Raw genomic sequence first — 18,016 nt, 5'->3', positions numbered from 1 at the left:
GGGGCGTGAGGTCTCCACAGTACATCGATGTTGTCGCCAGTGGTCGGCGGAAGGTGCACGTGCCCGTCGACCTGGGACCGGACCGCAGCGACGCACGGATGCACGCCAAGACCGTAGGATCCTACGCAGTGCCGTAGGGGACCGCACCGCCACTTCCCAGCAAATTAGGGACACTGTTGCTCCTGGGGTATCGGCGAGGACCATTCGCAACCGTCTCCATGAAGCTGGGCTACGGTCCCGCACACCGTTAGGCCGTCTTCCGCTCACGCCCCAACATCGTGCAGCCCGCCTCCAGTGGTGTCGCGACAGGCGTGAATGGAGGGACGAATTGAGACGTGTCGTCTTCAGCGATGAGAGTCGCTTCTGCCTTGTTGCCAATGATGGTCGTATGCGTGTTTGGCGCCGTGCAGGTGAGCGCCACAATCAGGACTGCATACGACCGAGGCACACAGGGCCAACACCCGGCATCATGGTGTGGGGAGCGATCTCCTACACTGGCCGTACACCACTGGTGATCGTCGAGGGGACACTGAATAGTGCACGGTACATCCAAACCGTCATCGAACCCATCGTTCTACCATTCCTAGACCGGCAAGGGAACTTGCTGTTCCAACAGGACAATGCACGTCCGCATGTATCCCGTGCCACCCAACGTGCTCTAGAAGGTGTAAGTCAACTACCCTGGCCAGCAAGATCTCCGGATCTGTCCCCCATTGAGCATGTTTGGGACTGGATGAAGCGTCGTCTCACGCGGTCTGCACGTCCAGCACGAACGCTGGTCCAACTGAGGCGCCAGGGGGAAATGGCATGGCAAGCCGTTCCACAGGACTACATCCAGCATCTCTACGATCGTCTCCATGGGAGAATAGCAGCCTGCATTGCTGCGAAAGGTGGATATACACTGTACTAGTGCCGATATTGTGCATGCTCTGTTGCCTGTGTCTATGTGCCTGTGGTTCTGTCAGTGTGATCATGTGATGTATCTGACCCCAGGAATGTGTCAATAAAGTTTCCCCTTCCAGGGACAATGAATTCACGGTGTTCTTATTTCAATTTCCAGGAGTGCATTTAGGGAGTAGGCAACAAACAGACTGAATTAGGTCAAAATATACAAAGCGCAATAACATTGCAGAGGGGCGAAGATAACAGGAGGATTGCACAGGACATACAACATTTACAAAGCGAAATCCAACAATTAGAAACGAAAACTGAGGAGACTGACAGAAAAATTGGTTATGCAACACTAGCTATAGGAGAAGGTAAAGTGATAACATCCATGTTTGGTGATAATCGTCATCCACAAGTTCATGTGGGACAAAAATATAAGCCAAAGGGAGTGCTGCACCTGAAGATTTTTATGAAATTGTTGAGAGACATTTTTCCAACACATTTTCGAGACAAAGACAAAATTCGGTTTGCAATAGATAGAATGGAGTGAAGAAAAAAGATAAAGTTTGTAGTTATGAGCAGTTTAAAGGACAATTTCTAAAGAAGTACTGGTCAAAATGTTCAGAAGTTTAAAGATAGAGGAGCCCTGATGGAGATACTGGAGCACACGTGTGGGTAAGAGAATAATCAAGCAGGTGAGCAGGGCCAAAAATAAGACAATTACCAATGGAATCAGTTTAATATTCAATCATTCAACTGAGGAAGAGGAGACTATCATGGAATTAGGGCCCATGGAAATGGACATCAGTTCCAAGGCCTTTCCAGAAGAGATGAAAATACAAGGGAATATGAAAGAGAAGGTGGCAGGCGAATAAATAGTGAGGTATAAGATCAGGAAGAAAGGAAAAAGTAAACTAGACTCCACTCCTGATGAGGTCCAATTGTAGTCAGGATAAAGATGTGTGGACTAGATGTTGATGCTTTAGTTGACACTCGGAGTGAAGTGCATGCTATGTTTCGAAAGCTATATGACCAGATACTGAATACTAACGCCACCTTACGTAGTTTTCACATAAATGATGTCCGAGTTGCAAATGCTGTAGGTGCCAAAAGTAAGCTCATTAAGGAATAAGCAATGACTGGGTTTTAAGTAGAGGGAGAAGCATATAAAGCGACATTTTTGGTGATACCATACAGTTATTTTGGGAATTTACTGGCTAAATGAAGTAGAAGCAATCATAAATTTCGATGAATGCACAGTGAGTGTAAAAGGACAGGACAGGAGAAATGAGAGAACTGACCTTGGTAGAAAGTTAGAAGTCAGAAGAGTTCTGACAGGTGAATTTGTGTTATGCGGTGGGCCTACAGAAGAACAATCGGTTGATGAGCAAGTATTGATATTCTACAAGGGATTAGCACAAACAGATCAACCTAGTGAAGATGCTATAGGCAAGAAACTAGAATATATGACACATTTGGATGAAGAGATTCGGAAGAGGTTACCAGAGATCTCACATAAGCACAGCAAAGTTTTCTCTCAGCAGCCAGGAATCATGAAAGAGGTAGAATGTAAATTGAAAATTAAGGAACACAAGCCTTTCAAAACAATACTCCATCCCTCACGCTAAATGGCAAGCAGTAGAAGAGGAAATACAAAGAATCGTTGACCTTGGGGTTATTGAGAGAACCAAGACCAATACAACAATCCATTATTTGTCGTAAACAAGAAACATGGGAAAGTGGGAATAGTTTTGGATGCATGTACAGTAAATAAAATCATTGAACCAGATCAAGACAAGCCAAAAACGATAGAACAATTAATCCAAAGGTTTCGGGGTGCAAAGATGCTTAGTAGCATTGACTTGCGCACAGGATACTGGCAAATACCTCTGACCTCTGAGTCATGTCAGTATACTGCCTTCATGTAACCTGGCAGAAGTTATCATTTTAGAGTATTGCCATCTACATCTACATCTACATCCACACTCCGCAAGCCACCTGACGTTGTGTGGCGGAGGGTACCTTGAGTACCTCTATCGGTTCTCCCTTCTATTCCCGTCTCGTAATGTTCATGGATAGAAAGATTGTCAGTATGCCTCTGTGTGGGCTCTAATCGCTCTGATTTTATCCTCATGGTCTCTTTGCGAGATATACGCAGGAGGGAGCAGTATACTGCTTGACTCCTCGGTGAAGGTATGTTCTCGAAACTTCAACAAAAGCCTGTACCAAGCAACTGAGCGTCTCTCTTTCAGAGTCTTCCACTGGAATTTATCTATTATCTCCGTAATGCTATCACGATTACTAAATGATCCTGTAACGAAGCGTGCTGCTCTCCTTTGGATCTTCTCTATCTCTTCTATCAATCCTATCTGGTATGGATCCCACATCGGTGAGCAGTATCCAACCAGTGGGCGAACAAGTGTACTGTAACCTACTTCCTTTGTTTTCGGATTTCATTTCCTCAGGATTCTTCCAATGAATCTCAGTCTGGCATCAACTTTACTGACGATTAATTTTAAATGGTCATTCCATTTTAAATCACTCCTAATGCCTACTCCCAGATAATTTATATAATTAACTGCTTCCAGTTGCTGATCTGCTATGTTGTAGCTAAATGATAAAGGATATTTCTTTCTATGTATTTGCAGGACATTACACTTGTCTACATTTAGATTCAATTGCCATTACCTGCACCATGCGTCAGTTTGTTGCAGATCCTCCAGAATTTCAACACAATTTTTCATTGTTACAACCTCTTAATATACTAGAGCATCATCCGCAAAAGCCTTGGTGAACTTCTGATGTTATTGACAAGGTAACTTATATATGTTGTAAATAGCAACAGTCCTACGACATTCCCCTTTGGCGCACTTGAAATCGCTCTTATTTCAGAAGAATTCTCTCCACTGAGAAAGACATGCTGCATCCTGTTATCTAGGAACTCTTCAATCCAATCGCATAATTGGTCTGATAGTCCATATGCTCTTTCTTTGTTCATTAAATGACTGTGGGGAACTGTATCAAACGCCTTGCAGAAGTCAAGAAACACGGCATCTACCTGGGAACCCATGTCTATGGCCGTCTGAGTCTCGTGGACGAATAGCGCGAGCTGAGTTTCACACGATCGTCTTTTTCAAAACCCATGCTGATTCCTACAGAGTAGATTTCTAGTCTCCAGAAAAGTCATTATACTCGAACATAATAGGTGTTCCAAAATTCTACAACTAATCGACGTTAGAGGTATAGGTTTATAGTTCTGCACATCTGTTCGACGTCCCTTCTTGAAAACGGGGATGACCTATGCCCTTTTCCAATCTTTTGGAACGCTATGCTCTCCTAGAGACCTACGGTACACCACTGCAAGAAGGGGGGCAAGTTCCTTCGCGTACTCTGAGTAAAATCAAACTGGTATCCCATCAGGTCCAGCGTCCATTCCTTCTTTGAGCGATTTTAATTGTTTTTCTATCCATCTTTCATCTATTTCGGTATCTACCATTCTGTCATTTGTATGACGATCTAGAGTAGGAACTACAGTGCTGTCTTCCTCTGTGAAACGGCTTTGGAAAAAGACATTTCGTATTTCGGCCTTTAGTCTGTCATCCTCTGTTTCAGTACCATTTTGGTCACAGAGCGTCTGGACATTTTGTTTTGATCCACCTACCGCTTTGACGTAAGACCAAAATTTCGTAGGATTTTCTGCCAAGTCAGTACATAGAACTTTACTTTTGAATTCGTTGAACGCCTCTCGCATAACCCTCCTCACGCTACGTTTTGCTTCGTGTAATTTTCGTTTGTCTGTGAAGTTCCCTTTGCTGCCGTAGCAGTTTTCTAACTCGGTTGTTGTACCATGGTGACTCTTTTCCATCTCTTACGATCTTGCTTGGCACATACTCATCTAATACATATTGTACGATGGTTTTGAACTTTGTCCACTGATCCTCAGCACTATCTGTACATCTGTACTTGAGATAGAACTTCTGTGTTGAGCCATCAAGTACTCTGAAATCTGCTTTTTGTCACTTTTGCTAAATAGAAAAATCTTCCTACCTTTATTAATAGTTCTATTTATGGCTGAAATCACCGATGCTGAAACCGCTATGTGATCGCTGTTTCCCTGTTCTGCATTAACTGTTACTAATAGTTTGGATCTATTTGTCACCAGAAGGTCTAATATGTTATCGCCACGAGTCGGTTCTCTGTTTAACTGCTCAAGGTAGTATTCAGATAATGCACTTAAAAAAATTCTTTATCCCTGCCACCTGTTATAAACGTTTGAGTCTCCTAGTATATATCTGGTAAATTAAAATCTCCACACAAAACTATAACATGGTCGGGAAATCTACTAGAAATATTTTCCAAATTTTCCTTCAGGTGTTCTGCCACAACAGCTGCTGAGCCAGAGGGCCTATAGAGACATCGAATTGCCATGTTTGAGCCTGCTTTAACCGTTACCTTTCCCCAAAGTATTTCACATTTCAGACCTCCGTCAATTTCCTCTAATACTATTGCACTTCTTATCGCTATAAACACGCCTCCCCCTTCACTATCCAGTCTTTCTCTGAGGTATGCATTCCAAGTCATTTGGGCTTAATGTATCGGTCTTGGAATTTGTTAGGGCATTGGACAATATTTTGGGTGAAGAATTACTTAAGAAGTTTACTGTTAACGTAGATGATATATTAATTGCAACTGAGACATGGGAAGAACATATAGAGACACTTGAGGGAGTCTTGCAGGCGTTTGAGAAAGCTAGGGTAACAGCAAACGTAGGTAAGACAGAATTTGGTAAATGCCAGATAAAATTCTTGGCTTCATAATTACGGAAGAGGGTATTTATCCTGATCCAAGTAAACTCGAGACAATTAGGCAATTTCCAGACCTTAAAAAAAGGCAACTGAGAGCATTCTTCGGCGTATGTGAGCTCTATCGAAAATTCCTGAAAGAACCTGTACTCACTGCCCCAAAATTGAGAACACTTGCCGGCCGGTGTGGCCGAGCGGTTCTAGGCGCTACAGTCTGGAGCCGTGCGACCGCACATCCTGCCTTGGACATGGAGTGTGTGATGTCCTTAGGTTAGTTAGGTTTAACTAGTTCTAAGTTCTAGGGGACTATTGACCTCAGAAGTTGAGTTCCATAGTGCTCAGAGCCATTTGAACCATTTGAGAACACTTACTAAAGCCAAAATGACCTGGCATTGGAATGATGAATGTCAAGAATAATTTGAAAGGATTAAAGAAGCATTGTGTAATGCAGATATATTATGCCATTCTGATTTCTCTAGAGACATTTATTTGGGAGTGGGTAGCTCAGATTATGGACTAGGCAGCCTCGCTCAGCGGCTAAGTCCGCTTAAAGGTCACACGCCTTACATTCCAGCATAAGGCAAATTCACACAGCCATGAAATAAACCCCACCCACCTCCCCAGGGGTCGTAACCCCTGCAACCCACACAAGAGACAGATGCTTCAGTAGCTGAATTAGTGTTTTCAATTAAAAAAAAAAAATCTCACGGGATAGATAAGGATGGTTCTCTTTATTAGGAATGGTAATATACAGTAATGTCACCTTGTACTTTAATATAATTTGCTAAAGTACCATCAATCTTCGCCCAAATATTAATTCTTTCATTGGCATTAACACGTCTCCTATTTCTTGTATACAATGAAAATGGTTTATCAGTATGTACAACAAGGTGACATTACTGTATATTACCATTCCTAATAAAGAGAACCGTCCTTATCTATCCCGTGAGATTTAAAAAAAAAAATTAAAAACACTAATTCAGCTACTGAAGCATCTGTCTCTTGTGTGGGTTGCAGGGGTTACGACCCCTGGGGAGGTGGGTTGGGTTTATTTCATGGCTGTGTGAATTTGCCTTATGCTGCAATGTAAGGCGTGTGACCTTGAAGCGGACTTAGCCGCTGAGCGAGGCTGGTGGGCAACAGTCGACTCGAGGCAGCCGCACGAAGCACACAGCCATACCATACCGTCGCAGAAGATACTACAGGAGGAGCAGACTACCAGATAGAGAAAGAAGGAGAGAGCAAGGTTATAAAGCAGAAGCTTGAATGCATGGCAAAGGAGATACAGCATTATGGAGGAAGGGGCACTGTCTATTGTGTGGGCTTTTAAGCGATTTCGTTATTATCTAACAGGATGCCATTAAGGTGGTCACGGTCCACAAAGCCCTAACATTCTTAACCACAAGTAAACTGAAACACAGCTGGTTGATAAAATTGCATTGCAAGATCATGAATGCAAAGTGATATACAAGCCAGCCAGGTAAGTCATGTACCGTACCTGATGCATTATCAAGGCAGCCACTCGATCCTTGGGGAACTGGTGTGAGAGGACCAGAAGACGGAGAAGTTCAGGTAAATTTAATGAAGGGTGTACAGCATGAAGATCTTGTGAAGAGGTTCTTGAGGAACACACGTAGGGAGCAAAACCAGGACGACAAAATGAAATTAATCAAGAATAAGTATAGATGTGCTGGTAAAGAAAAGATTAGGATATACTGTTATATCCACCAGGGAATACTGTACAAGAGAAAAATAGAGGATGAAGAGAGATGGAGACTATGTATACCAGAGAATATAATAGACTAGTTAATCTGGCACACACACTATAGCAATGCCCATTATGGACCTAAGAAACGCCTTGAGAAACGGAAATTGGACAGCATCTTCAACATATACGCATAAACACAAGTTGCTGAGCACTTGTGACACCTGTCAGAAAACTAAAGCTGCCAATGTTCAACATAAAGGTTACATGCATCCAGTCATACCAGAATCAATTAGAGACATCGTGGCATTGGACCTGTTCAGTCCCTTGCCTGTGGCAAAAAAAATTACGCCCAAATTCTAGTTGCAGAAAAATTAGTATATAAATTTCTGAAGTTTTATCCATTAAAGAAAGCAACCAGCAAGGTCATCATTTATAAGTTTGAAAAAGATCGCTTTAGCAATGCATGTACACTGAAACGAATCCGAAGTGATAATGGATCCCAATTCCGATCCAAGAAGTGGAGGTAAATGTTGAATAGGCATCAAATAAAACAGATCGCCATCTGTAGATACAAACGGATGATGGAGTTAAATCGTTTGTCTCTGACCTATTTTGACAAGAAACACGGTACTTGGAAGTAATACCTAGAAGAATTCGAGTGTATTTGGAACCACCTAACACATGATTCGAAAGGATTTGCACCATGCGAAATCTTACTTAATCAGGAACCTGAGTGTTTTTCGTGAGTTGGTGGAATATCCACAAGAAGATAACCAAATTTGGGAAAGGAAACTTGAACTAGTAGAAATGAACCATGAGAGAGAATGTTAAAAGGAGGCAGGAAAGACATGATAAATCGGCGAAACCTGTAATCTACAGGGTAGGAGACCTAGTGTTGGTGAAAGTGCATGCTAAATCCAAGAAGACAGATTCTGAAATACATAAATTTAACCATGTATATGAGGTACCATATAAAATTATCAAGATCGAACACCACAATACTTTGGAGTTGGAATATGCTTGAGCATATTCCAACTCCAAAGTATTGTGGTGTTCGATGGAGTGCATGGCAAGGAACATACTGAAAATATAAAGAGCTACTATCCATGTGAAGATTGAGGCAATCTGAAGGAGAGAAGTAATCAGGACGATGAAGTAGGGCCTAGACAGCCACAAACATAAGTGTGTATGGATGATTTTGGTTATTATGTGTGTTTGGAGAATAAAGATCTTGAGAACTGGTGTTCAAGTGTCAGTTGTTGTCTTTTATTTACTATATTTGTTTCTATTCTGGATTTTGGGTTTTCATGATGACAAAAGACTTAATCATATTTAAGGGATGAATTGCATGTAAGAACTGAGACATAGTTATCCTTTATAGTGTGAGAAGTATTAGTGTTTAGAATATTGTAGAGTGTATTAATATGACCTAGATACGGAGCATTCTATGAACTGTGGGAATAACAGACGCTCAAAAGCAGGAAACACAATTTGTAACAAATGAGAAAGACAATTCTTTAGAGATTTATCCTGTGATGACCACACTAACGATAGATTTATATATACATTTGTGAGTAGAGATGAAATTATTGTCATTTATCTGCATTTGTATTAAGTAGGTATTAGTCTAATTAGAGATAGTTGTTTCCTGTGGTGTGTGGTGCTAATATAGTAGGATTTCCGTTGTATTCTGCACAGCAAACTTCACAGAGATGAACCAAAATGAAAATAGTTTTGTTACAATATGATTCAATAGACATCCAGCGTTGTATAGTTAATAAATTATGGTAGTGAGGCGTTTTGTTATCATCTATATGTGATAGTATTGTTTCAACAAATTACAATTTTTAGTTGTGTCATTTGTATAGTTTGTAATTGAGCTCTAATCTGTTTTGTAGGGGCAGTTTACAACCGGAGTCAGAGGATTTACCATTCAGTTTGTAAATTTCATTGTTCTTGAATGTATATATTAATTCACTTTCTATCACTGTTAACTCTGTCTATGTTCTTTTCTATCTCCAGTTTCAAAGAGGTCCATTTGGCATTTGGGGGGGGGGAGGTGGGGATGTAAGGGGTCAACTGCCCCTTACGTATGAAGAACAGTAGGTACTATCCATAGTCGATAGCCGAATGCACCAGAAAGTAGTCAGTGTTGAGACTCTGAAACAGTAAGTTGTTGCCTGCGAAACGAGCAGGGCTGATTTCGGCAGGACGGCTGACCGCATTTACCATTGTTTAACGGCTGTGTGTGTCACCCAACGCCGTGAGCGTGACCTCCAGCAAATACGGAAATGGCATTAACTGAGTTACGTGTTGGTATGTTTAAGTGTTTATTTGTGTACCGTGATTATGCAAATAACCGCACCGGGCACCAACGATTTGGATTGCAGTGAGGATTGCACAGTCAGTGCTACAAAAAGCATATTGGCATGTGACGATATTAATAGGCGGCCTGTGATGAGTAAACTATTATTATTTTGTCAGATGAAGGGAGTAACTGCGTCATTCGTGCTGTTTAGACAGTAAATGTAGAACCCTAACAACAAAGTATGTACCGATTATTGCTACCTGTCATCCAAATTAACTTTGTTGGATTTGATACGAAACAACTCCCATTCAAATATTAACTGATCAGCCTTTATCAGTTACACACAGTCAGATTATTCTAAACAATTAGGCTATTATCCACAAGTCAATAACAGTGAGTTCAAAAAGGGAATGTTTCAAACATAGCACAGTTTTCATAAAATTTTACTGGTCATTGATTGTTATTGGTGACCACTATGGTAACTAACACCATTGCATTCCAAATTGACATCTTTTGTGTTCATGTCACACTTGTTTTTCACATGTCAGCTAGCATGGGTGGATTTCGTCAAGTTGATGTTTTGTCTTTGACACACAATATTCAGGTGATTTCAATGACGTTACAGTCATGTACTAAAATTTTGCTCATTTTTGGAGCTGACGACCGTTTTATTCTGCAGTTTAAATTCATTCAGACCATATTATAGGATTTAAAATTATGGCTAACTACAAAGAAATTTTAATTTATTACCATTTTTTTACATTTCGATCATTGTTTACATAGTAATAAACACTCTTGCAATAGCAATCAGATTTTACCTGTCTGTACTCAATCGCTAAGCATTGCTCATCGGATTCGATACCTCGTTTCCACCAACAGTGGAATCTTATATGCGTATGTCAGAATTAAAACTGATCGGGTGTAACATCAAGCACCAGCACGTCGGTCAAGAATGATACAGCAGAGAGGACTGTGAGACGACATCAGCCATTAGCACGCTCACTAGGGTGACACAGTGACAGTAGCAGCCCCTACATGAAGAGAGTATAAGCGCCACTCTGCATAGCCACAGCCCCACTAGAAGACGGGCCGTGATCCAAACGATCAGCCGTGACTTGTGATCTACACAAATTGCTTTCTTGGGAGTTGCAAATAATCAATGTCCTTCGATATATATATGTGTCGCCAATTGGTTGCGACACCTATTTGTGACAAAGGCAAAGTTAAGTACTGTCAATTTAATTTACTGTAGTAAACTCCATTAATAAGATTTGCTTGAGTTGATGTCTAGGTATCCGAGAAAACAGCTTCTTAGGCACCCTGTATTAGACGAATGGGTGGACACGATAGAAACCTTACATGTACAGTAAAGTATAGATACGTTATAAGCTGACACATCACATACAGCGCTGTCAGCTGCTGTTGTGCTGCTTCTGCGTTCCACCTCCACACACTGCCCATGTGACAGTGGCCGCACCATGGCATTGCTAACTGTATTGCTGTATGGAGGCATTAGTCAATAAATAAAGTGCAGATTGCTTGTGCATTGGTAACTCCACGACCGCCACAGTACTGGAGAAAACATCAGACATGCAGCACTGCAGTCAGAAGTTGTCACCTGGTGACAAAACATAATTTTGGTCATTTTTGGTCCCGAATAGACTGGAAGGAAATTAGGAAGGTTTCACAAGTTTCGTGACACCTTCGCCTTCCCCTTGAACTAGAAATTTGAAGAGGCTGCAGATAATGTGTACCACCCATAAGCTGCTGGGTTCTAGTAGAACAATGACGAGTTGGAAAATTGTTTGGTAAGTCACCTGGCAACAATGAGGATTACTGTGTTCCTGAAGACGTTCCAGCTGGAGAAGATGCCAAGGAAGCCCCTCCTGTCTGTCTTGCTCTTGCCCACGGTCTGGATCACCTGCAAGGCGAACGGAGGCACCGTGGAGCCATTAGTGGCTGCTATGCGACGCAGAACAGCCAGCGCCTCCTGCTCGCGACCCCTGCACGCCAGCCAGCGTGGAGACTCGGGGAACCAACTGTCACCAAAAAAATACAAGTCTCCTGTAAGTACTAATCACAGTAGTAGTTGTAGTTGTAGTAGAATATTGGTCCACTTATCAGCTTTACAACAATATTGGAGCTGTAAGCTTAATACAAAGAAAACACACAATGAAAACTTTACTTATACATTCGGGCATTTAAATGGTTACATTTCAAGATTAACAATAATTTATCGATAGTGCACAATATTCTTTAGTATTTTAGTATGTTCATACTCGAAACAAATTAAGCTTAATAGGGTAATGAATGTTCCATTATGAGACACACACACTATGTTTTATATATATATATATATATATATATATATATATATATATATATATATATTCCAATTCACCTTACAACTTTCGTTATTCCTATACACTTCAATCTTTGAATCTTTGTAAATCTGAAAAACTGAGTAGATATTCCTGAGCAATAAAATGTATATTCAGATGAGGAAGTAGTGATGGGAACAACTGAATCAAAGGAATCTATTCAGTTGGTTGTTGGAAAACAATGCATTCCATTTTGAGTGTGAACATTCCATTGTTATGCCACTATTTAACCCTTACTGTTGACTCAACTCTGTTATCACTTGTCGTCACCATTGTTGTCGTCCCGACATCTGATTTTTTTTGAGTGCATTCACTAACTATTAGTTTGGCTCTTCATCCATGTTTATGAAGAGGCATTTTCTTAATAGTGAACTCTGTGTTTGGTTTCAGAATTCCGAAATGCTCAGTGAAGTGAGGATGGAATAAACCTTATGACTGATTAGAAAATAATCCTCAAGGCAAACTCAGTGAGATTTAAAGTCTCTGCAAAGATGATTTATAGTATGAATCTATATTAATTAAAGAAATACAAAGAAAATTAACAAATATTTCTCGCAAAAAAAGCTTCCAGAAATTGAGATTATATGTTTTATGTTCAAGTCACCTCAGCGTGTACCAAAATAGGATGATTGCTGATTGGTGCAAACCAGAGGAAATAGAGTTTCAGTAAATTTAAATAAAAAAGTGATTGTTTATTTAGTTCAACATAAATTTATCTTGTAGCACCAATCATTAACCAATTAAAACCCACCAAACATCCATATTTAATACTAGAAGGACGAAAAATGCATATTTAAGTAAATGAATACTTAAATTTTAAAAATGCTTCATTTTAAGAAATATACTTTTTACTCAGCTTTCCTTGAGATAAATTACATTACTTTTCTCTAAAGAAGTTGGCAAAATTAGTTGTGATTCATGTATAACCGAAAAGACTGAAAGAGTATGCACATGAAATCTCTCAAACCCAGAGACTGAGTGAAAACATTAATATGGCTGATGTAACCATCAGAGACTTGTCAGTCAGCTGTCTCACATTAAGTGAAACAATTCAAACATTGAGATTGAGTGACAACACTGATACAGCTTACATGGTCGCAGAGACTACATTCAATTATTGGTTGTTTCACTTGACTGAAAAAAACGACTGAACAAAAAATTGTAGACTAGACAATCGGTTGTTAAAACCAGTTGGTTATCCCCCCTCATTATGAGGAAGAAGAAAAATTATTACTATTACCACACAGATCTACATGTAAGATTTTCCAGTAAGAATGTGTATTATAGAAAGTATATTGTAGAATGAAGTGGGTATTGTATTATAAATATGTGTTACATTTTTACAAACGATTGTTCTACGTTGTCTAAATAACCCATTAAGTTATAATAGGAATTATTTAACAAATGATCTATAAATGTCATATGAAAATTGTTAAAGTTAACTGTGACTCTTGTCCTGTAATGATAGACAGATTGTTGGTGTGATAATTAGTGGCCGGCCCATGTCGCCGAGCGGTTCTAGGCGCTCAGTCAGGAACCGCGCGACTGCTACGGTCGCAGGTTCGAATCCTGCCTCGGGCATGGATGTGTGTGATGTCCTTAGGTTAGTTAGGTTTAATTAGTTCTAAGTTCTAGGGGACTTATGACCACGGATGTTGAGTCCCATACTGCTCAGAGCCATTTTGTGATAATTGCTACAATTTTCCTCAATGTGCATAATAATAGGTTCGAAGCTATCATGTTCAGCAATCAGAAGAACACACACATCGCAGTAGTGATCGATATGCTACCAGAACGTCGCAGACAGTTTAAGATAATCAGATGTTTTGTCTGTTGTACCGATAGACAGATTGACAGAACCGATCGACAAACGGCCACCAAGACAGTGGAATAGAGCTAACGGAACTTGAGAAATCGAGAAATCGGAGTCTGCACCTCTCAGGGCCAATAAAAAGCAGAGTACTCAACATAGCGCAGCATGCCTTTGCTACTGGAAACCTTATCGGTAAACGCCCCAGACGGAATTGACGTGTGGAACAAACACATACTCACTGAGGCCCATAATCGAATCAGACACTCACTGGGTTGGACACCGCCCACCAAACTGCATTTAATCTGATGGGACGGTGAACCAGTAAGAGACGCTAGATTCCCAACCCTCCGGGACCAGGCGGAACATTCTTCCAGGGTAGTTTTAGCCCATCAAACACAACTTTCACACTTGTTGCCTAGGCGCCTCACGCCTACGTCAGGCATACGATACTTGAAATCATATGGACTAGATAGTGCGACTGCATTTCGGTGACGCTGCTGTCTGTAAGATAAATATTTCTTTCAAATTACAATTAAAGGGTTTTTACCCATTACAATTTGTGAAATAATTACAAAATGTTAAATTTTTATGTTTTATACGGAATGGACAGGGACCAGAGCCGCCACCTTTACCGAAGAAAACACAATTTTCGACCACTATTAATGTAAATGTAAAAAGAAAGGTAAGAAAAAGTTGTATGAATTGAACTTGTACGATCACCTTTTGGTGTTGCAGTTCTTCTTATTCCCGTGCTTGCTAAGAAAGTTGGATGACGAATTCCTCTTTTGTTTTACCCAGACATGTTTCAGCACTTTTTGTGCTATCTTCAGCGGATTACTTTATTTCCTTTCTCGCATGAAGCTATTGAATGTTAATGATGGTAGCAGTGAGTCGGCTACACAATCTGCAACTTGTCATGGCTTTTATGTTTTTGTCCCCTTTGTTTGTGGTATCGTAACATGCTGATTTCTACCAATTTTTGTCATTTCACAGGAATTTTCTGCGATTTTTCGAACTTGTTCAGTATTTTCGCCGCCATACTAAGTTGTATATTGTGTACCAGCACTAACATTCAATAGCTTCGTGTAAGAAAGAAGATAAAGTAATCCACTGAAGATAGCACAAAAAATGTTGAAACATGTCTCGGTAAAACTAAACTCCAAACGCGTCTTCATAAAACGGAATTCCTCATCCAATAACCTTTTACGGTATTCAGTTACCGTTTATATTTCGTCCCAAAAGCTTAACGTGCATCACGAAAGTAACAAGCGGCTACACGGGTAGCAGGGGTTGTGTGGCGTGGGCTGGGCGGTTTTTTAGGTTAGATGGCCTTGGGCAAGTACAGAAAGGGCAACAGCCTCAACGGGTGCGGGGCAAAGTCAGGACATGCGGGGACCAAGCAGCAATCGGTATTGTAATTGTCAACTGTCGAAGCTGCGTTGGTAAAGTACCAGAACTTCAAGCGCTGATAGAAAGCACCGAAGCTGAAATCGTTATAGGTACAGAAAGCTGGCTTAAGCCAGAGATAAATTCTGCCGAAATTTTTACAAAGGTACAGACGGTGTTTAGAAAGGATAGATTGCATGCAACCGGTGGTGGAGTGTTCGTCGCTGTTAGTAGTAGTTTATCCTGTAGTGAAGTAGAAGTGGATAGTTCCTGTGAATTATTATGGGTGGAGGTTACACTCAACAACCGAACTAGGTTAATAATTGGCTCCTTTTACCGACCTCCCGACTCAGCAGCATTAGTGGCAGAACAACTGAGAGAAAATTTGGAATACTTTCACATAAATTTTCTCAGCATGTTATAGTCTTAGGTGGAGATTTCAATTTACCAGATATAGACTGGGACACTCAGATGTTTAGGACGGGTGGTAGGGACAGAGCATCGAGTGACATTATACTGAATGCACTATCCGAAAATTACCTCGAGCAATTAAACAGAGAACCGACTCGTGGAGATAACATCTTGGACCTACTGATAACAAACAGACCCGAACTTTTCGACTCTGTATGTACAGAACAGGGTATCAGTGATCATAAGGCCGTTGCAGCATCCCTGAATATGGAAGTTAATAGGAACATAAAAAAAGGGGGGAAGGTTTATCTGTTTAGCAAGAGTAATAGAAGGCAGATTTCAGATTACCCAAGAGATCAAAACGAAAATTTCTGTTCCGACACTGACAATGTTGAGTGTTTATGGAAAAAGTTCAAGGCAATCGTAAAATGCGTTTTAGACAGGTACGTGCCGAGTAAAACTGTGAGGGACGGGAAAGACCCACCGTGGTACAACAACAAAGTTAGGAAACTACTGCGAAAGCAAAGAGAGCTTCACTCAAAGTTTAAACGCAGCCAAAACCTCTCAGACAAACAGAAGCTAAACGATGTCAAAGTTAGCGTAAGGAGGGCTATGCGTGAAGCGTTCAGTGAATTCGAAAGTAAAATTCTATGTACCGACTTGACAGAAAATCCTAGGAAGTTCTGGTCTTACGTTAAATCAGTAAGTGGCTCGAAACAGCATATCCAGACACTACGGGATGATGATGGCATTGAAACAGAGGATGACACGCGTAAAGCTGAAATACTAAACACCTTTTTCCAAAGCTGTTTCACAGAGGAAGACCGCACTGCAGTTCCTTCTCTAAATCCTCGCACAAACGAAAAAATGGCTGACATCGAAATAAGTGTCCAATGAATAGAAAAGCAACTGGAATCACTCAATAGAGGAAAGTCCACTGGACCTGACGGGATACCAATTCGATTCTACACAGAGTACGCGAAAGAACTTGCACCCCTTTAACAGCCGTGTACCGCAAGTCTCTAGAGGAACGGAGGGTTCCAAATGATTGGAAAAGATCACAGATAGTCCCAGTCTTCAAGAAGGGTCGTCGAGCAGATGCGCAAACCTATAGACCTATATCTCTGACGTCGATCTGTTGTAGAATTTTAGAACATGTTTTTCGCTCGAGTATCATGTCGTTTTTGGAAACCCAGAATCTACTATGTAGGAATCAACATGGATTCCGGAAACAGCGATCGTGTGAGACCCAACTCGCTTTATTTGTTCATGAGACCCAGAAAATATTAGATACGGACTCCCAGGTAAATGCTATTTTTCTTGACTTCCGGAAGGCGTTCGATACAGTTCCGCACTGTCGCCTGATAAACAAAGTAAGAGCCTACGGAATATCAGACCAGCTGTGTGGCTGGATTGAAGAGTTTTTAGCAAACAGAACACAGCATGTTGTTATCAATGGAGAGACTTCTACAGACGTTAAAGTAACCTCTGGCGTGCCACAGGGGAGTGTTATGGGACCATTGCTTTTCACAATATATATAAATGACCTAGTAGATAGTGTCGGAAGTTCCATGCGGCTTTTCGCGGATGATGCTGTAGTATACAGAGAAGTTGCAGCATTAGAAAATTGTAGCGAAATGCAGGAAGATCTGCAGCGGATAGGCACTTGGTGCAGGGAGTGGCAACTGACCCTTAACATAGACAAATGTAATGTATTGCGAATACATAGAAAGAAGGATCCTTTATTGTATGACTATATGATAGCGGAACAAACACTGGTAGCAGTTACTTCTGTAAAATATCTGGGAGTATGCGTGCGGAACGATTTGAAGTGGAATGATCATATAAAATTAATTGTTGGTAAGGCGAGTACCAGGTTGAGATTCATTGGGAGAGTGCTTAGAAAATGTAATCCATCAACAAAGGAGGTGGCTTACAAAACACTCGTTCGACCTATACTTGAGTATTGCTCATCAGTGTGGGATCCGTACCAGATCGGTCTGACGGAGGAGATAGAGAAGATCCAAAGAAGAGCGGCGCGTTTCGTCACAGGGTTATTTGGTAACCGTGATAGCGTTACGGAGATGTTTAATAAACTCAAGTGGCAGACTCTGCAAGAGAGGCGCTCTGCATCGCGGTGTAGCTTGCTCGCCAGGTTTCGAGAGGGTGCGTTTCTGGATGAGGTATCGAATATATTGCTTCCCCCTACTTATACCTCCCGAGGAGATCACGAATGTGAAACTGGAGAGATTAGAGCGCGCACGGAGGCTTTCAGACAGTCGTTCTTCCCGCAAACCATACCAAATTTCCGAACTCCGC

General features: G+C 41.1%; 1 protein-coding gene across 1 annotated transcript in view; it reads right to left on the bottom strand.

Annotated features, from left to right (window-relative positions):
- The window catches only part of LOC124789260 (carcinine transporter-like), an 83,739-nt gene that overhangs the window by 8,706 nt on the left and 57,017 nt on the right, over positions 1 to 18,016 (bottom strand). The window contains exon 6 of the mRNA XM_047256557.1: positions 11,524 to 11,745. Within this exon, the coding sequence (XP_047112513.1) occupies positions 11,524 to 11,745 (222 nt within the window). The remainder of the gene's footprint in view (positions 1 to 11,523; positions 11,746 to 18,016) is intronic.

This window comes from Schistocerca piceifrons, chromosome 3 (genome assembly GCF_021461385.2).
Source record: "Schistocerca piceifrons isolate TAMUIC-IGC-003096 chromosome 3, iqSchPice1.1, whole genome shotgun sequence".
In the NCBI taxonomy this organism is placed as follows: domain Eukaryota; kingdom Metazoa; phylum Arthropoda; class Insecta; order Orthoptera; family Acrididae; genus Schistocerca; species Schistocerca piceifrons.
This window is presented reverse-complemented; position numbering and strand designations above follow the sequence as displayed.